General features: G+C 42.4%; 1 protein-coding gene across 1 annotated transcript in view; it reads left to right on the top strand.

Moving 5' to 3' along the window:
* The window catches only part of arhgef39 (Rho guanine nucleotide exchange factor (GEF) 39), a 65,915-nt gene that overhangs the window by 31,096 nt on the left and 10,031 nt on the right, over positions 1–24,788 (top strand). The window contains exons 7-8 of the mRNA XM_026147368.1: positions 8,281–8,409; positions 21,545–21,774. Of these exons, the coding sequence (XP_026003153.1) occupies positions 8,281–8,409; positions 21,545–21,774 (359 nt within the window). The remainder of the gene's footprint in view (positions 1–8,280; positions 8,410–21,544; positions 21,775–24,788) is intronic.

Raw genomic sequence — 24,788 nt, 5'->3', positions numbered from 1 at the left:
GGTCGAGGTTTTTTCTTTCAGTGTATCATATTTAATGTGTATTTCTGTGTTTTAATGGAAAAAAGAAATGGTGATGCTTATGAAAACAGAACAGCTGTTTAATGTTATTGTACACACATACAATACAACTGTAGGCGCACCAACGATGTTACCTGCACATATGTAAATAGTAACACAACAGGTTTAAATAAGAGACAAGAGGCTGACACGCACAGCAGAGATGTTTGAAGGGGCAGGTTCAAAGTTAAAAAGGTGCACGTAGAACCAGGCTGTGCTCTTTTTAACCCAGCTGTGTGACAGATCCACTGCCTCACACAGCTGCTTCTGTCTGAGGGTGTGCCTGTGTCCAGCCTGTCAAACCTGGCGTAGAAGGTGTTAGGCTGTCTGGGAGGGGGACATCTCAGGTGTCTGTGGTAGTTGATGTTCTCCTGTAGTTTGTGAAAGATTTAAATCCCAGACTAGACTTTTGCACCTTCAGGTAGGGCTGCTCAATTAATCGAATTTTAATCACGATTACGATCTAAGCTTTCAACGATCATTAAAAATGAATGAGCCGATTATTAGCCCCTCCCTCATATTTATCCGCGACTCCTTAAAGGCCAGTCCGTGAAAATATTGTCGGGCATAAACCATCCGTGGCGCAAAAAAGGTTGGAGACCGCTGATTAAGAGGACCCGAGGGAAGCTCGGAAAGCTAAGCAGAAGTTATTTGGAGAGGAGAGTAGTTTATTTTGATGCACCTGCTGTTTTCTTTGCAAATTTGCATCATAGGATTGTTTTTTTGTTTTTCCTGCAGTATATAAAAATTGCTGTATCTCCAAAATAAAACTATGAAGTAGAGCTGGGCGATAGAACGATAACGATATGTATCGCGATATAACTTTTTCTCGATAGAAAAATGAAACTATTGCGATAGACCTCGCCGCTCTTGTCCTCTTTAAAAAAAAAAAAAAAAAAAGGGGGAAAAAAAGAACAGCCAATCCAAATTAAGTAGCGCAGAGCCGAACCAATCACAGCCGCAGCGTCACGTCACGTGACTTGTTACATACAGCACAAGTGCCAAGCCGCACATGTGTATTTGTTTGGGAAGCAGCCAGCCACCGTACCGCCCGGGTAATGGAGGACTAGAAAAATCAACCGAGCGTGACCGAAGAGAAAACAGATGATGGTTCCAGCGCCGGAGAGATTGTCGAACGGAAGAGCCACAGAAGCTCCGTAGTGTGAAGGTATTTCGGCTATTTCAAGTCTGACAAAAAACAGAGTAGCTGCACTGTAAATTGTGCCGAAAGCAAGTCTGGAAATACAATAAACTGGTGCATGCGCTACGTCCACACGTACCCGGGTATTTTTGAAAACGCAGATTTTTCTATGCGTTTGCACCTTTCGTCCACACGTAAGGCCCAGACAAGGTGTGTCCTAGGATGTTTAAGGCGTGTGCTGCTGAACTTGGGGAGCCGCTACAACGAGTCTTCAACCTCAGTCTGCGACTGGGGAGAGTGCCCACCCTATGGAAGACATCCTGCATCGTCCCGGTCCCCAAAAGGAACCGGCCCAATGAGCTGAATGACTTCCGACCGGTGGCACTGACGTCACATCTTATGAAGACTCTAGAGCGGCTCTTCCTCAACCTCCTCCGACCACAGGTACAACATGTCCAGGACCCACTACAGTTTGCATACAAGGCGGGTGTCGGAGTGGAGGATGCCATCCTGTACCTCCTACACAGAGCCCACTCACACCTGGACGGGGGAAAAGGCACGGTCAGGATCCTGTTTCTTGACTTTTCCAGTGCCTTTAATACCATCCGGCCCTGTATGCTTCAGGAAAAACTGAACAGGATGGAGGTGGACCCCTGCCTGGTGGCTTGGATCTCCGACTACCTCACCGACAGACCACAGTACGTCAGGCTGAAGGACATCACGTCTGACACTGTGGTCAGCAGCACAGGAGCACCACAGGGAACTGTGCTGTCCCCTCTTCTCTTCACCCTGTACACCTCTGACTTCTGCTACAACTCTGAATTATGCCATATTCAGAAGTTTGCAGACGACACGGCCATCATGGGGTGTATCTGGGATGATCAGGAAGAGGAGTACAGAAGTCTGGTGAGGAACTTTGTCGCATGGAGTCACACAAACCACCTGCAACTCAAACCTCAAAGACTAAGGAACTGGTTGTGGACTTCGGGAGGTCCAGAGAAGGTCCACTGCCGGTTCAGATAGAGGGGGAGGCGGTGGAGGTGGTCAACAAGTACAAGTACCTCGGGCTGTGGGTGGACAATAAACTGGACTGGTCATGCAACACAGAGCACCTGTATAAAAAAGCCCAAAGCCGACTGTACTTCCTCAGGAGGCTGAGGTCTTTTAACATCTGCAGGAAGCTCCTGAGGATGTTTTACCAGTCGGTGGTTGCTGGAGTACTTTTCTATGCTGTGGTGTGCTGGGGGAGCAGCACAGCAAAGAAGGACTCATCCAGGCTGGAGAAACTGATCAGGAAGGCTAGCTCTGTGGTCGGCATGAAGCTGGACACTCTGGTGACAGTGGCAGAGAAAAGGACATTAAAGAAACTGCTGGACATTATGAACAATGCTGGGCATCCTCTGCACACGGCCATAAACAATCAGAAGAGTCTGTTCAGTGACAGGTTGCTTCTCCCAAAGACAAGAACTAACAGACTTAAAAACTCCTTTGTCCCACACACCATCAGACTGTTTAACTCCTCTCTGGAGGGGAGAGGGAGGGGAAACAGGAGGACAAAGGAGGGGGGAACAACTAAGCTGTAGTGCCTCTTCACCTCACTGTACAATACCTTGTGCAATACTTTTGTAAATAGTCAACAGTGCAATAGACTCAATACTTGAAATGTGCAATTCACTTGTATTTTAATTTTTTATTCCTATTTATTCTATTTATCCCCTTTGTATATTTTATTTATATTTGTCTCTGTATTTATATATGTGTGTGTGTGTGTGTGTGTGTGTGTGTATAAATATATATATATATATATATATATATATATATATATAACAATTCTGTAACTGTAACTTCGGTCGTTGCTGTGCTTTTTTTGGAAATCGAATTTCCCAGAGGAACCCACCCGAGGGATTAATAAAGTTCTATCTTATCTTATCTTAAACGGCGTTTTTGGTCACTGAAAACGAAGATTTTTGAAAACTCCGTTTTTGCATTTACGTGTGGACCAGAAAAACGGAGAAAACGCAGCGTCAAAGGTGTGCGCATTTTTTGACGTCACACTGTGCGCCACGTTATTGTTTCGGTGAAATGAATTTCTACAATACTGTTAATTCTACTCTCTGCAGTGTTTAAATGCTTACATATACACACAGTTACTGTCCCTCCACACATACGACTCGGTTCTGCTTCTATGCCCCAGCTTTGTTTACTTTTTCCCGCCGAGGCTTCTAGACTTCTGATTGGCCAACATTTCGGCACGGTTAGGAATCTAGCTCCACCTGCTGCTTTGGCATGTTCATAGCAGCGTTTGCCTTCATTTCTGCCTTTATGTGTGGACGGGATTATTTTTTTAAACGAAAACTGAAAATCTCCGTTTTCAAAAATACCCGTGTACGTGTGGACGTAGCCTCAGTCTCTGACTGGAAGCGCTAATTCGTCATTCGGCTTTTGTCAGACTAAAGTAACTGTTAAAACTGTTTGAAAAGCTCAGCTATACAACAAGGAGAGATTGAGAATTTCCTTTTAGTTCTCAGTTTATTTGATATTGACAAAAGTTAGTCAGTTTTGTCTGTTCTTCTGTAAAACAAACTAAGATTTATTTTTAGAATTAATATTTTGTTTCTAAGTGGAATTGACAGTTTAGTCTGTTTCGTTTGTTCTATTTTGAAACTTAAACGCTTTAGCGGCTGCCTTTTGTGTAGTTTGCAATATTTGCCTTTATTTATCTGAAAAAGTCTCATGTTCCTTAAGTACATCTACCCTGTTGAACTTATTATGGGAAATAAATATTTAAATAAAAACAAGCTGCTGATTATTTCACATTTTACTTGTGAGCAACGGCACATTTAAATCTTACAAATATAGTTATTTGGCTTATATCGTGATAGATATCGTTATCGCCTGAAATGAAAAAAACATATCGTGATATGAAAAAAATCTTATATCGCCCAGCTCTATTATGAAGACACTCAAAATAAATTTCCTGTTGTTGTAAACTATTTTTTGCAACTTTTTTGTATTTAAAGTTTTGAGGGATAAACCTCTTAAATTTCTCCAAGTAGAAATATATGTAAAAACAAAACAAAAGCGATTTTCAATTTTTTTTGTAGTTTATTGCACTTTTTTGCAATTAATGTAGTTACTATGGACTTAATGCATACATATTATTAAAATATGGGCTATAACAGTTGCATAGCAACTTGAAATGCTCCCACAAATGGCACTACAACATGTAAAAAACTAATATAAGCTCTGGCGGACTTGGTTCTATAGTAGGTCTTAAAGGGTTAAATAAATATCGTCAAATAATCGAGATCTCAATTTCAGTGAAAATAATCGTGATTATCATTTTTGCCATAATCGAGCAGCCCTACCTTCAGGTCAGGTGTAAACACACCTGACTGTGAAGGGCTTTGTCTGGAGCCTTTTGTCATGAACTGAGGCAGATCACTTGGTGATCAGACTTTTCAGTGTCTTTGGTTCAGCTGAAAAGGTATTTCTGATGTTGCTGGTAGAGCAGGGCGACCAAAAGTATTCATCACCATATACATTTGAAAATTTGCAATAACGATATAACTGACGATATAATTGATGTGAGACAAAATACTTTACAACTCCACAACTTTATTAGTGCAAACAAAAAAAACACCTCATCAATGTATTTTGACTTAAACAAGCAGCTGTTTTGTTTTTTTTATCTGCATTAAAGTTATATAAACATTTAACAGTGCAAATGCAAATTCCTCACTGACAGTTTAACCAAAAGGCATTTCCAGTGGAAACTGGCCGACATATCCTCAGCATAACCATGTATAACATCCACAAAACTTAAAAAGAGGTCATACACACACACACAATACGGTAACATGTTGAAGCACAGTACGTATCACTCCGCTAGGCTCCGCCTACGATAGCCGTAATGCTCCGACAATCCATCAAGTGCGGCTTCGTAGCTTAGCAAAGTCGTACTGAAACATTTTCGAGCGCCGTGCACATAAAATCGTTTCCAGGTCAGTAAACACAACCAGAGTTCATACATAAGGCACACGGGATTATAAGGGGCTCTGTCGACTTTCAGAAAAATCAAAGAATTGATTTTAAGTGCGCCGTATTTTCCAAACAATACGGTAATAACGACGGCCCGCTAGCATGCGCTACCAAAAATAGTGCTTTGTTGTGTATCTGACGGACGAAAGCTAAACCAGTTCCACACCAGTGAAGCTGCAGCATTTTTACAAACCAGTTCAGATTCATCTGTTTCATTCAACGATCCGCTTTCGCTCTTCTCATTCTCCGTCACAGCCATGTGCGTATGTAAATAAAGGCACTGCGCATGTGCGTTTTACCCATATTCTATCGCCATATTTCATTTTCTTATCGTTGCCCAACATTACACCGGTATCACTGTGAACGGTATGATATGGCCCAGCCCTGGTTGCTGGAGCAGTGGTCCAGTGTTCATTTCTCCTGGTGGGGAAGGTCACAAACTAATGTGGTTTGAGCATGTTTTTCCCATGATTGCAGTGGTTAAAATCTCCCAGAATGATAACAGCGGCATCAGGATATGTGTTTTCATATTCATTAATCCTGGTGTTGGCCAGAGGGGCCGATAGTGCGATATGGCAGCCTGGCTTCTGTCAGTCTGCCCCAGGGCAGCTGTGGCTACAACTGTAGCTGCTCCACCGGTGTGTGAATGTGAGAGTGAATGAATAGTGGCATTGTAAAGCGCTATATAAATGCAATCCATTATTATTATTATTAATCATGTCATGTTGCTCCTTTAATGCAGCCTCCTCTTCAGTGCAGGGGGGTATGTACACAACACTCACAGTGATGCATTGCAATTCTCTGGGCAGGTACAATGGCGTTAGCTTCAGGGTCAAATGATCTTACAGTGAGTACACCATGATTGTCTGAGGAGGGCAGCTGTTCCTGCACCAGGAGTCTTACCGCTATCCGCAGCACACCGGTCCTTCCTGAAGACTGTGTAGCCGCCTGTTGTTAGTGCCTCGTCGGGTGTCCTTTCCCCCAGCCAGGTTTCGCAGAAACACAATATGGAACAATCCTGAATCTCCTTCTGTGTAGAAATCCAGGCCTGGAGTCGTCCATTTTATTTTCCAGGGACTGAACAGTATGACCGGGAGGGTTAGCCTTTCGTTGCTAACCAAAGGGCTGAGCTTCTGGTCAGCTGCTCCCCGACTGCCTCGCCTCTGCTTCGGCCTGTTCCTAGGAGGGCTCCCAGTCAGGGGCCGGCCTAGCGTCGAGTCAGTACAGCCTGATAGCTCAGGGTAGGATTCCAGGAAGCACTGCGCTCTCTCAGTTGTAATAAGGTCATGCGATCATAGCGAACTTTTGTATAGTGTGTCTTAACACTATACAAGGGTTGGCAGGTTGCCTTGTAATCGGAAGGTTGCCGGTTCGAGCCCCGGCTCCAACAGTGTTGGTCGTTGTGTCCTTGGGCGAGACACTTCGCCCGTTGCCTACTGGTGGTGGTCAGAGGGCCCGGTGGCGCCAGTGTCCGGCAGCCTCGCCTCTGTCAGTGCGCCCCAGGGTGGCTGTGGCTACATGTAGCTGCCATCATCAGTGTGTGAATGTGTGTGTGAATGGGTGGACCCCCATGATCGGAAGGTCGGCGGTTCGAATCCACTTAACGGCTACCCTGAGGTACCCCTGAGCAAGGTACCGTCCCTACACACTGCTCCCCGGGCGCCTGGTTAGTGGGCTGCCCACTGCTTCACTGAGTGAATGGGTCAAATGCAGAGAAAAACAAGTAATTTCCCCATGGGGATCAATAAAGTATCCATTATTATTATTATCCATTATTATTAAAGCGCTTTGGGGTCCTTAGGGACCAAGTAAAGCGCTTTACAAATACAGACCATTTACCATTTAACTCGGTACAACAAAAAAAAAGTAACTTGACTTGGAGAGCTGACCGCCAAGAGTGGAGTTATACTGGGTGGTTCAATTCTTTGGAATTGTTAGCCTGTTTGCCCATTGATTCATCTTATTGATTCCACTTGAACTACAATCAGCTGATTTCAGTTTGTGTGCCAGAGCAGTAAAATAGTCGTGCAATCTAGAACCTGGACGTGGACATGCTTTTATTTTCATTGCACAAATGGATAAGAGCGCAATGTTACACTGGAAGCTGCATCAGGATAGAAACAACTGCATTATACTGCAAGCAAACCTTTGGCTCGTTGCAAGTATCTGCACAGACAGCCTGCTAACACTAAGCTAGCCAAGAATGTTAAAGCTGAGTGCTGAACCCGGCCCAGCAGCCACAGCCTGAACTTCAGCAGCAATGAGCCTCCATCTCTACCTGTTCATATTTTCCCAACAACTGTGACAATTCTAACAAAATCTACTCGTGCAAATTCTCAAGTCTGGACTGTCAAAATGAAAGTAAGCATTGCTTTATGAACTCATAGTGTTAAATTTGAACATGTCTGTTTTTTTCAGTTGATTTCTTTTTTTTGGAGTATGCAGGTCAGGTGTTATGACTGGGAAATACTTACATTTCTATAGGTGTATTATATATGTGTATTTATTAACAGCCAGCAGTATGTTTTAAAGTGTTACAGTACTGAACATAGCTGTTAATAGTCAAAATCTTGGATGTGCACATTTCTGACAAAATTCATATTCGAACAGGCTCACACGAAATGAGATGTTCAGTAGGAGTTCCCTTTTACTTATTATTTTCTATGAGGAACCCCACAAATCACCATACTTCATCATCATATTATTATTATAATTATTATTGTGCTTTATGAGCCAAAATGGTCACTCTGGTGCACCTGCCACTAAGACTTCCATCTTTTTAAAACACTGTAATAAAAAACATTGTGCTGCAGTCATTTTCACACTAATAGCTTTTATTCGTCACTGTGCTTTACAACCATCATTGTAATATTTGCAAATATACCAATGAATGTTTTTGCTGTTCTTTGTCAGTCTTTAGATTTATATTTCAGACCATGAGACATGCGCTACAAAATAATACGCTGTGACTTTGTTTTTACTTCTTTTAGCCAGACATATCATATAAAGCAGTTACACTGAAAAAACTGTTTGTGTTTTAGGAGCAGTGACTGTCGTGTGTGAGGTGTCCCAGCGTATTGACGACAATACCCGGCACCATGAGAACCACTTGGAGCTTTGCCGTGTGCAGAAACTGCTGAAAGGGAGAAAGATGAAGGTGTTGGCTCCAGGTTAGATCCTCTCATTAAATATTCCTTTGATCTCCTTCAAGAACTACCTCTATACATCTTCTCTGTTGCTGCATCTATTGCATGCATGCATCTATGCCTTCTGGGACACACTGGGGGAGAGAGGAAAACCAGACCAGCACACATAAACTAAAGGGGAAGTGAGGTCATTAAGAAGAAACTCATCCGTACTGTTCAAAATTCATAAATAGCAGAGCCTTATTTAGAAGTGTGCAACAAGTCCAATCGTGAGATTTCCTCATTACTAAATATTCTACAGCTGTTTGTGGAAAACTGGGAAAGACGGCAACTCGGCCACAAAGTGGGAGGCCGTGTAAGATCACAGCGTCAGAGAAGGCTGCGGCACATTGAGTAGAGGTCACTAAGTTTCAATAAAGTCAGTCACTACAGACCTCCAAACTCCATGTGACCTCTTGGTTTCCATGGCTGAGCAGCTGCATCCAAGTTTCACTAACCACAATGCAAAGTGTCGTGTGTGGTGGCACGCTGCCACTGGAAGTGGAAGTGGAGATGTGGTCTCTGTGACGGTGTTTCTTTGCCCGGCAATCCGATGGATGAGTCTTGGTTTAGCAGTTGTCAGGGGAATGGTGCTGCCTGCACTGTGCCCAGGATGGTGGAGGTGGGATTTTAGTCTGAGGCCCCTTAGTTCCAGTGACAGGAACTCATAATGCTGGAGCAAAGACATTTTGGACCATTTCATGCTCCCAACTTTGTGGGAACAATTTTAAGGATGGCCCCTTCCTGAGCTTGGTGTGGAAGATCTTGACCAGCCGGAGTCCTTTCCCACAGCCTCCTTCATCAGTTTCTGACCTCACAAGTGCTTCTGGAATAATGGTCAACCTTCACAGAAGATTTGAAGCTGTGGGCCGGAATATTAAACTCTTTGGATTAAAGCAAATAATCAGTATAGTGTATGCTACACATCATATCAATAATAATTAGTGAACCATCAGGTTCTGTTCTGTTATTTCCCCACAGCCCTGTGCTTCCAGCCACTCCACGCCCTGCTGGTATTTGTCCTGGATGTCACTGCTGCCACTGTCCCCCACGACCAGTCATCTCGTGGACTCAAAGTTAAAAAGGAAGCCAAAATGTGTTGTCTGTGGGAGTGTGTGCTGGATTTGAGGAAATACATGTATGCATGATGTCCTGAGTCTGTGTTTGTGTGCTTGGATATGAAGACGTGTTTTCCGTGAGTATGTGTGGCTGTTTGTGTTGTACGGGCTGGAAGTGGCGGCTGAATAGCAGCTCTTCTTTCTAATGCCGATGTGGGCATTAGTTTCAAAAGCTTTCTCTCATCCAAGTTCTCAGGCCCTCAAAACTCTGCTGTCAGCTTCCTTTCCAGCCAATAAAGCTCTGGTCCCACCAGGCAGACTTCAGAGCTGCAGGAGTACCACCTCACCCCGCAACCCCACACCGACTCATTCTCCTTCCTCCCCACCAATGCCACCTCTAATGTGGGTAAAAGAAAAGCTGCCTTTGACAGATGAGAAGCATTGGAGCCCCTCAAACATATTAAGTAGCTCTGTAGGAGATGGGGGGGGGGGTGTTTGTGCGCCACAAAGCCTGAATCAATGGGACATCAGTGCAGCAGGCAGCAGCCTCTTTCCCTGGGAGGCCACAGCTTTATGTCTGCCTGTCTGTTCCTTTATTTTAAAACAAAGATGTCTCACATTTTATATCGTGCTTCACATGGATTCTCCCCTTGTGTCCTTTATGTTATTGATAGTTTCACACAAGTTTCCTTATGCATCATCTACCATTTCTCTGTCTGTTTTTTCTAATCACATTACATTATGATTAATACAAGCTTCAATAAATAGAAAGTAGAAAAGTTATTCTGTACTGAATTGTCTTTAAAGTGCAAAAATCATACATTTCTTTTATATTGAGTTCAATATAACAGCTATTACGTAGGGCTGCTCAATTAATCGAATTTTAATCACGATTACGATCTGGGCTTTCAACGATCATTAAAAATGACTGAGCCGATTATTAGCCCCTCCCTCATTTATCCGCGACACCTTAAAGGCCGGTCCGTGAAAATATTGTCGGGCATAAACCGTCCGTGGCGCAAAAAAGGGTGGAGACCGCTGATTAAGAGGACCCGAGGGAAGCTCGGAAAGCTAAGCAGAAGTTATTTGGAGAGTGACTGCCGTTGGTTGAAAAGAGTTAAAAAAAAAAAAAAAAAAACTTCAGTGGTGTTGCACACTATGTTATATTATTTTTTTAAAGTCATTGTTAACCCTTTAAAGCTGGTCAGAGCAGCACGCTCCGTTTTGTGTAACTATTGTTAAATCCCTGTAGAACCTGAACCGTGTAAGCTAGCGCAATAATTTGTTTTGCATATGAAACCGGAGGAGTTGTACTTACATCTGATGCCATCAGCTTGTCCTCGGTCACGGTTTCGTTCCACATATAGCTTTGCAAAAACTGCATAAAAAGCGCTTGCAGGAACAAAAACATAATATTCCAGAAACACGCTTTGCCGATCCGATCAGCTGTTCGTAACACTTCCCACAGTGAAATGATGCACCTGCTGTTTTCTTTGCAAATTTGCATCATAGGATTGTTTTTTGTTTTTCCTGCAGTATATAAAAATTGCTGTATCTCCAAAATAAAACTATGAAGACACTCAAAATAAATTTCCTGTGGTGGGAAACTATTTTTTGCAACTTTATTGTATTTAAAGTTTTGAGGGATAAACCTCTTAAACTTCTCCAAGTAGAAATATATGTAAACAAAACAAAAGCGATTTTCAATTTTTTTGTAGTTTATTGCACTTTTTTGCAATTTATGTAATTACTATGCACTTAATGCATACATATTATTAAAATATGGGCTATAACAGTTGTATTGATGTATAGCAACTTGAAATGCTCCCACAAATGGCACTACAGCATGTAAAAAAAATAAATAAAAATAATATAAGCTCTGGTGGACTTGGTTCTATAGTAGGTCTTAAAGGGTTAAATAAATATCGTCAAATAATCGTGATCTCAATTTCAGTGAAAATAATCGTGATTATCATTTTTGCCATAATCGAGCAGCCCTACTATTACGTTATATTATACACAGATATTCTAACAAGAAGAGGATTTTTTAATCTCTCAGTTGATGATTAGTTGAACTCAATGGGGAGTCGAGTCAAAGTTAAATCATTTACGTGAAAAAGTGAACGCTCATCTCTGAACCAAGGAGAAGGCTAGATGACATATTTTAACGTCTTACGATGCTGCAGCCACCCCCCGCTCTCTGTGAACGGGACTTGTGGCTGTTGATCATGGCAGTGACATTTTGCATATTATTGATCATGAAACTGACCTCATGGCTCATTGTTGGTCAGTGTTTTAGGCAGGCAGATATACCGTGTAAAAGGTTAAGACAAACTGCAGCCAGCTGAGACTGACGAAGTCACTTAAGAGAGTGATGAAATAGTTCTAGCACAGAAAACACTGTCCATGTATGCATGTGAGCACAAGTGGTTGTCTGTCTCCGTGTTGGACACAAAGAAAATGAGTGGATGGTTGTTAAAAATATGATTTTTCTGCTCATTCTTTATCAATATCCATTGTTATACAAAAATACATGTTATGAGTTATATCTGCGATTTGATTGATTACTTTGATATTTTACTGACTTGACAGCTGTAGTATTGTTCAATCTTTCTACTCTTGCATTCAACAATTCAGTAGATTTCAGTGGAGCTTAGTACAACGCCCCCAACACTGGCCACTCCCAAACAATGAGGATGAAGTACGCGCAGACTCGACACACCCACCAACACTAACCCTGACTTACCCTCAGTCTGCTGGATCTGTTATTCTCCTGGGCCCTATTTCAGGAAGCCGGTTTAGAAAACTCAGAGTGAAAAACGATACGCAGGGTTGAGTAACCCCGAACTGTCCAACTCGGAATATTCGGTTTCAGAAAGGCTGATAACAATTAGTTCAGTCAACGCGGAGTTGCTTTAACCCCAAGTTAAGCGCGCGCACGAGGATACATAAAGCCCTGATTAGTGGAGCACAGATTAAGCGAGTCACCATGGAGACGGAGGGAAAGAAGGCGCGGTCAATGTATTTCACAGCGCTTGAGGCCGAAATTCTGATGGCAGCATATGCCGATAACATGCAAATTTTGCGGAAAAAAAGTAACACAGCCTCAGCTGCAAAAGAAAGAGAGCATGCATGGCAAAACATAGCCGACAGAGTCAATGCGTGAGTGTTAATTTAAACATCGATCTAGGGATTTCCACCCATTTAACACGTTATTTTATCATATTATTTTATTTTTTATTTCATACATTTTATTTTGTGATGTGATGTGAGCGCAGGTGCAACCCAACAGGCCCCAAACGTTCCTGGCAGCAAGTAAAAATGAAATATAAAAATATAGTCCAAACAGGTAAGGTGTAATTGTATTATGAGCCATAGTGCTTGGTCTGTGTGTCCCATGTAAATCAATTGCAGTTAGAGGCTACATTAATTTTCTGTCTGTAAGCACTTATTGAAATTATCTGAGCACATTACAAGTACATATTTGCTTACTCTGTATGCTCAAATGTGACCCGTTATAGCCAACAGAAAAAAAGCGGAGGCCCGAAAAACAGGTGGGGGTCCTCCACCACCACCACTCACAGAGGCTGAGCAGTTGGCTTCCACATTTGTGATAATGTTGGCAGCATCACATATGATCTTCACAGTGCAGAGAACACAAATTAGCATCCATTACTATAATGAAATAATTTGTTAGTTTGAAATGCTACAGGGAACTATGTACCTGTACATTAATGCTGTGGAAAGACTTCCTGTTCACATAGTCTCCTTCATTTACTGAAGGAGCAATGATTGGAATGTGAGTGCCATCTATACAGCCAATCACGCCTGGGAACCGTGAGAATAAATGTAAAATGTAAGTAGTAGTTCAAGTATCACCACATCATGAATTAAGTTTCGTTCATCCTGCTACCTGCAATTTTGTGGAATCCCTCTTTGATAAATCTTGTGGGTCTATGACCGGGGAACACCACAAACGAGTACAGGAGACGTTTCAGTGCAACTGCCCGACAGACGGTAGCCTTGGAAACGTGCTCAGCGTCACCAATATTATACAGAAAGCTCCCGTTTGCAAAAAACCGAAGTGCAATACAAATAATATGTACAGAACTGAGAGGATGTCCGCGATGTGTCACATGAGCAATATTAGGCCTGAGGATGTTATTCAAATAAATTATAGATTGTGCTGAGAAACGGTAACGTTCACACAGGAAATCATCAGGAAATGATAAAATGTCCAAACACGCTCTAATCACTCTCTCCCGGTGGAGAGCTCTGCGGAGAATTTGGGCTTCAACATCTACTGGCTCTTCAAGGAAGGGACACGCCATGTCTGACACTTCCTACTGTCAGGTTTCCGACAAAGAGGCGGGGTCAGTCAGGGTTAGTTGAAGTAAACCTGCTAGGGGGCAGGTTAGCTTCACGGAGTGTGTCGTCATAGTAACTCACTCAGAATTAATCTAAACTCGCTTTGTGAAACCGAAAACCCAGAGTTTCCGTTAACTCAGGGTATACTTACTCAGAGTTTGCACTAAACCGGCTTCCTGAAATAGGGCCCTGGCCTCGGACACGTCTGATGAACAGGATACTAGGGTTGGGCGATTGGACAAATTTATCAGCTATCGATGATAGGCTGAGGCTTTCATCGATCGTTATTACAGGGACGATTTATTTATTTGCCCATGAGTAAGTTTGCTAATAATGACGGAGCTAATAGAAGCAGTCAACAGAATTTTTTTTTTTTTTTTTTTGTGCTGTCAGCATCAACGCGCCGTCATCAAGACTAACGCGATTAACAATGAACCCATCTGTGCGCAGACTGAGTCAAAATCCCTGAAATGTCTGTCAATGCATTTTGTCAGTTTGTCCAAAGTTTGTTACTCTGCACTCCAGGTGAGTCGGCGCGTTAAAGATTTTAATTGCATTTAAGCTGCATAAACGCTGACAGCGTTTTGTTTTTGTTTGTTTGTTTTTTGTGGGGAAATTAGTTCGTCCATGTTCGGACTCCTTCTGTGTTGTAATTGCGCAAATCAGTCCGTGCATGATCACATTGCCCCGCCCATCAAAAAGTCTGCGCATGAGCGAGTATACTGCCCATCGTCGATTACTGGACTGACGATTGTCGGTTGGAAAATTTTTACACATCGCCCGACCCTACAGGATACAGTTTCAGCATGAGGGACACTGGTTACACATGACTGCCTAAGCAAGAACAATGACATGTTATGCATTTACTAAGTTGTGCTAAAAGCTTCATAACAGGGTGTGACTACGAAATGGCAAAAAGAATAATCTCATGACCAGTTCTAATTTTACAGGGAGTGCAGAATTATTAGGCAAGTTGTATTTTTGAGGAATAATTTTATTATTGAACAACAACCATGCTCTCAATGAACCCAAAAAACTCATTAATATCAAAGCTGAATGTTTTTGGAAGTAGTTTTTAGTTTGTTTTTAGTTTTAGCTATTTTAGGGGGATATCTGTGTGCGCAGGTGACTATTACTGTGCATAATTATTAGGCAACTTAACAAAAAACAAATATATACCCATTTCAATTATTTATTTTTACCAGTGACACCAATATAACATCTCCACATTCACAAATATACATTTCTGACATTCAAAAACAAAAACAAATCAGCGACCAATATAGCCACCTTTCTTTGCAAGGACACTCAAAAGCCTGCCATCCATGGATCCTGTCAGTGTTTTGATCTGTTCACCATCAACATTGCGTGCAGCAGCAACCACAGCCTCCCAGACACTGTTCAGAGAGGTGTACTGTTTTCCCTCCTTGTAAATCTCACATTTGATGATGGACCACAGGTTCTCAATGGGGTTCAGATCAGGTGAACAAGGAGGCCATGTCATTAGTTTTTCTTCTTTTATACCCTTTCTTGCCAGCCACGCTGTGGAGTACTTGGACGCGTGTGATGGAGCATTGTCCTGCATGGAAATCATGTTTTTCTTGAAGGATGCAGACTTCTTCCTGTACCACTGCTTGAAGAAGGTGTCTTCCAGAAACTGGCAGTAGGACTGGGAGTTGAGCTTGACTCCATCCTCAACCCAAAAAGGCCCCACAAGCTCATCTTTGATGATACCAGCCCAAACCAGTACTCCACCTCCACCTTGCTGGCGTCTGAGTGGGACTGGAGCTCTCTGCCCTTTACCAATCCAGCCACGGGCCCATCCATCTGGCCCATCAAGACTCACTCTCATTTCATCAGTCCATAAAACCTTAGAAAAACCAGTCTTGAGATATTTCTTGGCCCAGTCTTGACGTTTCAGCTTGTGTGTCTTGTTCAGTGGTGGTCGTCTTTCAGCCTTTCTTACCTTGGCCATGTCTCTGAGTATTGCACACCTTGTGCTTTTGGGCACTCCAGTGATGTTGCAGCTCTGAAATATGGCCAAACTGGTGGCAAGTGGCATCTTGGCAGCTGCACGCTTGACTTTTCTCAGTTCATGGGCAGTTATTTTGCACCTTGGTTTTTCCACACGCTTCTTGCGACCCTGTTGACTATTTTGAATGAAACGCTTGATTGTTCGATGATCACGCTTCAAAAGCTTTGCAATTTTGAGACTGCTGCATCCCTCTGCAAGATATCTCACTATTTTTGACTTTTCTGAGCCTGTCAAGTCCTTCTTTTGACCCATTTTGCCAAAGGAAAGGACGTTGCCTAATAATTATGCACACCTGATATAGGGTGTTGATGTCATTAGACCACACCCCTTCTCATTACAGAGATGCACATCACCTAATATGCTTAATTGGTAGTAGGCTTTCGAGCCTATACAGCTTGGAGTAAGACAACATGCATGAAGAGGATGATGTGGACAAAATACTCATTTGCCTAATAATTCTGCACTCCCTGTACGTGAAACAGGTCAACTTCTTCAATTCAATTTTTTAATATAGCGCCAAGTCACAACAACTGTCACCTCAGTGCTTTATGTTTTCAGATCCTACAATAATACTTTGAACACTAAAAGTCAGGCCGAGCCAAGCTGGGCCAAGTGGCTGCTTGTGGAAAAGACGCGTTAGAACAGGTGCGGGAAGGACAACTGCCAGGAAGACTCCACCCCAAGGTGGGGCGAGAATGTCAAGCCAGCCTGGCAGATCGACCCGCGAATGATTATGATTGATGATCATAAGGGACAAAGAAGGAAAACCAAAAACAACAAACCCCAGCCCCAAAATGCCGAACCCTGCCAATTCTCTGCTTATGGCTGCTGGAAAATAGACCTGTACCGTCCACTTTACCACATGGAGAAAGAGTCCAGCATCTGTGAGTTCATTTATTTTAGAGATCTGAGGCGGAGAATGAGTCTATTTTGCTGATACACATTAAAGGGATTATTTGCACTAGAACAAATATTTTGGGAGAAAGACCTGGGCTGGTTTGATATGTGGGTTTTTATTTTTCCCTCCAGAGCACGTTTGTCCTTGTCCTTCTTTGCTCTTTCTTCTTTTTTCTTACATTGTTTTCTGAGTGAATGCTGCTAAAGTCAGTTATTGTTTTTGTAATCAGCTGTTTCCGTTTGTAATAATTCTGCTGATTTTCTTTGTTAAACTTATTAAAATGATTCTATTGTTTTCAGTTATGTTATGTATAAGATTTTATTTAAATTAGATTTAATCTCTGGGCTTCACACAACACCACAAAGTGTCATAGCATGTGTCTTGACTGTTTTTCTGTTTGAGAGGCATTTTAAAAGCAATTTGATCCCCACTCGGCCCAGCCACTTAATCTCACTGGACTTGTCTGTAGCTGAAAATGTCCTCTCCGAGCCCCAGAGGCACAGCTTCGGCCACTCGGGCTCACTGCAATCACAGGCTATTTGCTCGGGCAATTACAAAAACGCCCTGGACTCAGGATAAATTTTAATCTTATATATCCAAATGTCAGCCCTGCTTGCTTATTAGCTATCAGCATCCTGCTGCCAATCACAGTGAAAGAGATGAGTTTTCCTCAGCGACCACACCGAAATACTAGAAATTACTTCTTCTCGTTGTAGAAGGCAAAATATTGTTGTAGTTTTCTTTCTAAGATTATGGGGTCTTTACACTACAATATAAAGTGCCTTGAATTTCAATTTCAGTTATCTACTTAAGAGGGACAATGCAGTTTAACATGGTTCCAATAGCATGAAATTGATGTGCTGCACAGAGTTTGAGGCCTCAGGTGACGGTTGTTGTGATTGGCACTATATACATGCAATTGAATCGAAATGGGGATAACTTCACAGTGTTCAAAGATCACTAAATGTTTGACAAATTAGTATTTATTATTATTTTTATTATTAAAAGTAGTCAGAGCAGTTTTAATGGATGTCACAGAGTAAAACCAGTGGTGGGCAATAGAGCAGGGCGATATGGCCAAAAATATTTATCACGATATATATTTGAAAATTTGCGATAACGATATAACAGACGATATAATTGATGCGAGACAAAATACAACTCCACAACATTACTAGCGCAAAAAGACAACCTTCCATTTATTTTCATTTAAACAAGAAGCTGGTTTTTATGTACATTAAATAAAAATGTAACAGTGCAAATGCAAATTCCTTGCTGAAAGTTTAACCAAAAGGCATTTCCAGTAGAAATGGGCTGACATATCCTGAGCATAACCATGTATAATATCCACTGAAGTTAAAAAGAGGTGCTTTGCAACATTAAACTGCAGTGTGCAGTACGCATTTTTCGGACCATAAGGTGCACGGGATTATAAGGCACATTAAGCGAAACAAAGCAGTCAGATAAATCAAACTTTATTAAACTCATTCTTCTTGCTTCCTCCACTTCGGTACCATTGATTCATTAATGTTGAATTCTCTGCAGCTGCTCTATTCCCATGTTGTTGCAGTACATTAATGACTAACCTCGTATTGTGGATGGATTATCTCAGTTGTTCTCCTGACTGAAGTTTGGTCCGTTTACAGCATCCTGCCATGCGATTGCATTTGTCTCTAACTATCAGGAACCCTCATGTTAACTTTTATAAGTGGAAAAGTGTTAGTGTTCGTCCTCCAGCTTCACTGTTTATGTTATGCTAACATAGCTGTGTCGCTAGCGATCACGTAGCACATCATTATATACCAGCTAGCCCAACTTCAGTAACCCTACAAACGTCACTGCTGTTTAGTTTCCTGTCTTCATTTATGTTGGAAGTGATAGCAGAGCTGTACGTTTGATTTTTTTCAGAAATCTCTCAGTCAGAACATGCTATATCATGTTTAGGTAACTAGCGAAACTAGCGAGCTAACTTCCGCTAGCTTCCTGCTAACTTCTAATTCCGTTAAATGTAATAAATTTTGTTTTCATGGATGCCTGGAAGTTAAACTTCATAGTTACACCTGGATAAGCAGCAATGCTGATCGTTTTATTAAAGATGAAAGAATTTAGACAGTTTTTAACTCTCAGTGATGCTGCAGTGTTGTTTGACCTGAAACATACAGAGTTTAGGACCCAGATTACTCCCAGATTTAAGGGCATCTTAGTCCGACGGCCGCTTGCATGTTCTGCAAAGAAATGTGCTTTGTCGTGTATCTGACGGACAAACACCAAACCAGTTCCACATCACTGAACTTGCACTATTTTTACAAACCAGTTCTGGTTCATCTGTTTCACTCAACAATCGGCCATGTGCGTATGAAAACAAAGGCACTGCGCATGCGCGTTTTACTCATATTCTATGGCGATATTTCATTTTCCTATCGTTGCCTAACATTATACCAGTATTACCGTGAACGGTATAATATGGCCCAGCCCTAGTGGGCAATTATTTTTCCAAGTGGCCATATGAGAAACTGGGCCTGTTATGAACAGCTGCACCAATAAATACTAATAAACTCCTCCTGGTAACACAATGAGCCAATGAAGCTGTGAAAAAGACTCCGTAAAAACATTTATTTTTACTATTTTCAGTGTTTTATCAGGATATAATCAACATTCTGAAAAACAATTGGAAACTAAATGTGGATGTGAGAAGTCTGAAAGTGTTTTTGCTGTCTTGCTTGTAGTTTAACTTCTTCATCAGCAGCTTTTCAGTTTATTTGGTTTTTAGGAAGAAATCTAGTGTGCTTTACCTTTGAGTTTATTACAGGTTCAGTGTCTGAGGTGGAAATAAAGAGGATGACACGAGAGAGGATCTGTATGTGGACTCGTTCACCCCTGAGAATGTTTGTGAATCCAAATAGTGCCAACATCTCAGTAACACTACCACTACACTACTGCAATAGAGTTTGAAATGCAAAAACTCTGTGATTGTGTGAGCAAGCACTTTGGCGACAGTGGGAAGGAAAAACTCAGTTTTAACAGGAAGAAACCTCCGGCAGAACCAGGCTCAGGGAGGGGCGGGGCCATCTACTGCGACTGGTTGGGGCCGAGCACATAGCCCCGCCCCTCCCGTCCAACATGTTTTTCCATTACAGATTTGGACGCCCATGATTGTAACACCTTAGTGTATATTAGAATGGCAAAGGCCACCAAATTAGCCTCTGATGGAGAGTTTTTAAGAATAGTTTATTGGTTTTTGTTATTTTATGTGAAATCACAAAGTTGGTTTTGACGTCATCGCTGGGTGGTAAGTACATTGGTAAGCAAAGGTTCAGATGTCTGTTCTCGGTCTGCGTTGGTCAGCTTTGTGTATTTCGCTGCATGTTTAGTTCATAATGGCGATTCAGATTTCTTGTGCGCTGTCCATCTCTTTAGCTGGTTGACCCAGGTGTTTAAACTGGTCTAGTTTCTCTGCCTCTGTTCTTGCATGCCTGTTGTTAAACCCGTCTCCCCGTTCACACACATATTCTGTCTTGCTGCTTCTGACTTTCATTCCTCTTCTCTTCAGAGCAAACCTCCACATCTTCAGGCGCTCTTCAGTCTGCTCCCTACAGTCTCATCTGCAGTTGTCATAGGCCACTAAGACTCCTGCCTGACCTCATCTGCCAATCCGTGCATCGCCACTGCAAACAGACCCAGAGTAGATCCCTGATGTAATCTCGCCCCACGTTGAACCCGGCTGTCTCAACTGCTCCTTGAGCTTTTGCCATTTAATCCTCGACTCCGCCTTCACTTCCTCGTCTTGATTTCTGCAGTCATCCTAAAAACGTCCGGTGCTGTCTACCTGCCACCACTTTCTAGTCTTATATCTCTCTCAGTTTGGCCTTTCTGCATAAGATATAATCCACCTTTGTGCACCTCCCTTTGCTGTTATATGTCACCTATGTTCTTCCCGCTTCTTAAAATGTCTTGACCACAAGTATTTCCATCCTTTTCAAAAATCCATTACCATGTAATCCATGTCCTTGTCCTGCATTTCTCTCCTTAGCACCGTGGCCACCCAACACCTGATTATCACCTCTGTTCCCTTTATCTACATGTCCACTGAAGTCTGCTACTCTGACAGCCAGCCTGAGAGCCACATACACTGACAACATTCAAAATCAGCTTTGATTTCCACCTTCAAAGTGATCCTGACTATTTGCATACTGTTCTTTTAAGATTAACCCTACACGTGCTCTCTGCACCATGCTGGAACAGCTTGAATCCACCTCGCTTCCATGTAGTCTCCTGCATGCACATATATCTGCCTTCTTTCTCTCCGTCTTGTAGGCAGGCTTTAAAGTCCCTACTCGCACCTCCACACTCCTGCCTTTCTTCTCTCCTGCCGCCTCCTGACACACCTTTCCCCCTGCCTCTTTCTTTGTCTTTGGCCAGCGGTAACAAGTTTCAGCACCCTGCTGGCCAACAGCACCCAGGGCCTGACAGATCCACTCATTCTGGATGAATGTGATGTAACCCTCCCAATTTATCCAGCCTTGAGACCTGCACTAAGAGTATGCTGGCATGTGGCCCTCTTATGGCTCCGTTAATGAATACATGTTTATGTTTAAAGTTCGCATTGACCCCGTGCAAACTGGTCATGGACAACCAAAGGGCCAAATGTGACCTGCAGGCTGTCCAGTGTCCACGTCTGGACTAAATGCATATTGAGTATCTAATGATGGATGTATATATGTGTATAATATTGTTTTCTGTTTGTTCTTGCTCCTGTCACAGGGAGGTGGTACATCTGCGAGGGCTGGCTGAAGGTGGTCCCACCAAAGGGTGCAGAGGCCAAGCCTAAGATGTTCTTCCTGTTCTCCGACATGCTGCTACAGGTCAAGCGTTGCAGCTCCCTGCATTCCACCAGTGGACAGAAGTTTACTGCCGAGCATGCCTATCCACTGCAGGACTGCACCGTAGAAAAGGTGTTTGGCCACACACGGAGCCAGGGAGGCCTGCTCACTGTAAGTGTCTGCCAGCTACTAGTCCCTGAAAAACCAGCAGAGAGGGCTCAGCCTCAACGGTTATATGAACGGTATCTTCTTGCAGTTAGAGCTGTAAGGATTATGGAAAACGACACAACGTTTTTAATGTTGCCTGTTTACATTATTACAATTAAGATGAGATTGAAGTTCAGGCTTTCAGCTTTAATTCAAGGCTTTTAACAAAAACTACAACCTTACCTGTTCAGGTGTTACAGATATATTATAATATATCACATATTACAGATACAGTCCCCATTTTTCAAATCAATCGTTTTTAACAAGGTATAAAGTGATGATATTAATATGAACCACTCCCCCATTACTATGTAAATCCTCACTGTCATCATGATGGTGGCTGAGCGTTATGGAAACATCGTTCTTATTGTAGAGTTGAGCTCTCTGTGTTTCTTCTCTGTGTGTGCCCTGCACTGTTTCCATCTTCCAAATGTTGGGAAAAGCTGAACTTGGAAAGAAAACTGTCTGTTTTCTTGGGCAGGTGGGGAGACATCTGTTCACTGATTTCAGGGTACACATGAGTGACTCTTTAGCGGAGCATTATTTAATTTCCACTTTTGACGTATGTAGCTTTGATTTGTCTTACTTAAAGTTCCTCGATGATGAGTGGTATAACGTGTAAAAATAAGAAGTTTGCTGAATGTTTTCAAGCCTCGCTCCGTTAAATGTCATTTAGTCCTGCGTGTTGGAGGAGACCTGTGCTCCTCTTCCTCTCCTCCCTAATCACCTCTAATCCTTGTTGAAGTGGCCCAAAAGTTGAACTTTGAATGTGTTTCTCCGCTCGGTCCATCCATCGTGCAGGTCTCTGTACAGCTGCTTGCTGACAAATTGTGTCTAAATGATGTAGCTGCTGTCATGAAACATTCAAAGCAAGGAGTTGCGCGTCATTGAGCAAGGAACCAAAGCGTTTATGCAGCGAGTGTTTAGTGCCAGTGCTGCATGGTATCAATATTCATTTCAGCTGATAGGCTCTGGCTCAAAGAGCTCTTTATGCAGCGCTGCTAATGTGCTTCCCTGTGATCCAGAGCAGCCACGTCTGATGATGGTGCTGTCCACTGCTGTCTGCTCAGCTTGTCAGAAGCATTTTTGCATGTTTTCTGTCAATAAAGCTCATTTGTCACAGAACTGGTAGCATACAGTTGGCTGATAGATCTACCGGTACAACATAGAAACCAATAAAACCCGACCGGGGACATCAAACGTAAGTCCACGGGCTGGATGTGGATACAGTTATATCCGGCCGCGAGATGATTTCACACAGCAGTTATTAATGGGCCGTCGGTACGTGGAAGTCAAACCTTCAGCCCTGTGGGACTTTATTTTAATGGTCACGCCACGCGGCCAATCGCAGACTGGGATCGTACCATTATGTCAAAGAAGGAAAGGGGTCAGATGTTCCAAAGACAGCAGGTGCAGTGGTACGGGCCAGGTACGCAGAGAGACGCCGAGCCGGATTTAAATGCAAACCTCAAACGAGCAGCGTCTGGCTGCATTTCAATGATACTGGAGACTGAAAGGATGAGTGCAGAATGTATAAAAGTAGGAGCTGGATAAACCCGTGATACACGTTTTAGTTTTAGTCATTTTCCACCGCGGAGGACAAAAAGTTCCACATCTGTACAGACCTCATGTGTTCTCCACAGTAGAAGCAACATGAACAAAAAATCACCTTCTTGAAAGAGACTCAAGTGTCCAGTTTAGTACTGAAAATTACATAAAATAAACTAAATACAGTTTCAACTACAGTTTAAAAAAACCTGTAACTTTCTGTCATTTTACACTTTTATTTCTCACGTCCAAAGAGTCGTGCAGACAGATTCTCTCTTTGTCACAGCAGCTGTTTCTTCATCATCAGTGTGTGACTTCATCTGCACAGAAAGCATCAGTGGTCCAGCGGGCTGTTTGTTTCCCACGGTGGAAAATGAGTTTGACACTCCTGAGCCAGACAAAAAAGATAACCAGTTTACTTCTTTATGGGGGGGGGATCCTCTTTGGTTACCTTTGTTATCTGTTATCATGTGATCATCCACCTAACACACTGTTTACTGCAACAGCTACACCCTTCTTGCACATGTTCTTTTTCAGCTACTTATTAATAAGTGACTTTTATGAAAAATCATTTCCCCTGGGGATCAATAAAGTATTCTGATCGTATCAGTAAAGGTGCGGGCATCTCAGGTTTCATTTGTTTATAGAGTAATTGGAGCTGTTGTCGGGGCTCAGCCAACAGGCCATCAGGTTTTAAACTGAGTGTATCAAATGTTAAAAATGGGAAAACATCCGTCAAACACAACAAGACGGGCAAAAAGTCTGTACAGATGATTAACTGTGAGATATGTCCGCACCTTTCATGCTTCATTTATCACGTGGATCATCATGGACATTTTCATAGGTTGGTTAAAAAATGCATTTACTTTTATTAATAAACGTTTACGTTTTAAAATGATTAATAAACACTTATTTTACATCCAAGAGGTCTGGCAAACGAGTTTATACCATAAACACGATCCAATGAAAAATAAAGAGGAAAATAACCAGTCGGGTGATTCTGATCAATATCACGTATTGATTCTCGCTGCGTTCTCATTGGCTCCTCTCTGAGAGTCACCAGCATAGCAGGACACACAGTAACTGGTTACGTTTGTGCACGTTGGAGCTGTTTTTACAGAGAAACCTTTTCTTAAAAGTAATGCAGTAGAAAGTAATGAGTTACACTACTTTTACCTAAAATACGTTGTCTAATAATTACAGTTTTTATGTAACAGTTCAGCTTTTCAGTGAAGCCTGCAGCTTTAGAACAATCTGAACCTGTAGGCTACAGAATCCGTGTCCTAATGAGGACACGCGTGATCTTTTTCTCAGTCTTTAGCTGTGAACACAAAGCCGACTGCACACAGAGGCTTTAAAGTGATGCCACAGTGATGCTACTTGAGCAATAAGAACAGGTGGACAGGGAGGCTGCAGCCTGACTGCTCGCC

Source organism: Astatotilapia calliptera, chromosome 17, assembly GCF_900246225.1.
Source record: "Astatotilapia calliptera chromosome 17, fAstCal1.2, whole genome shotgun sequence".
Taxonomy (NCBI): Eukaryota; Metazoa; Chordata; class Actinopteri; order Cichliformes; family Cichlidae; genus Astatotilapia; species Astatotilapia calliptera.
Note: the sequence above shows the minus strand (reverse complement) of the source record. Positions and strands in the feature narration are given on the sequence as shown.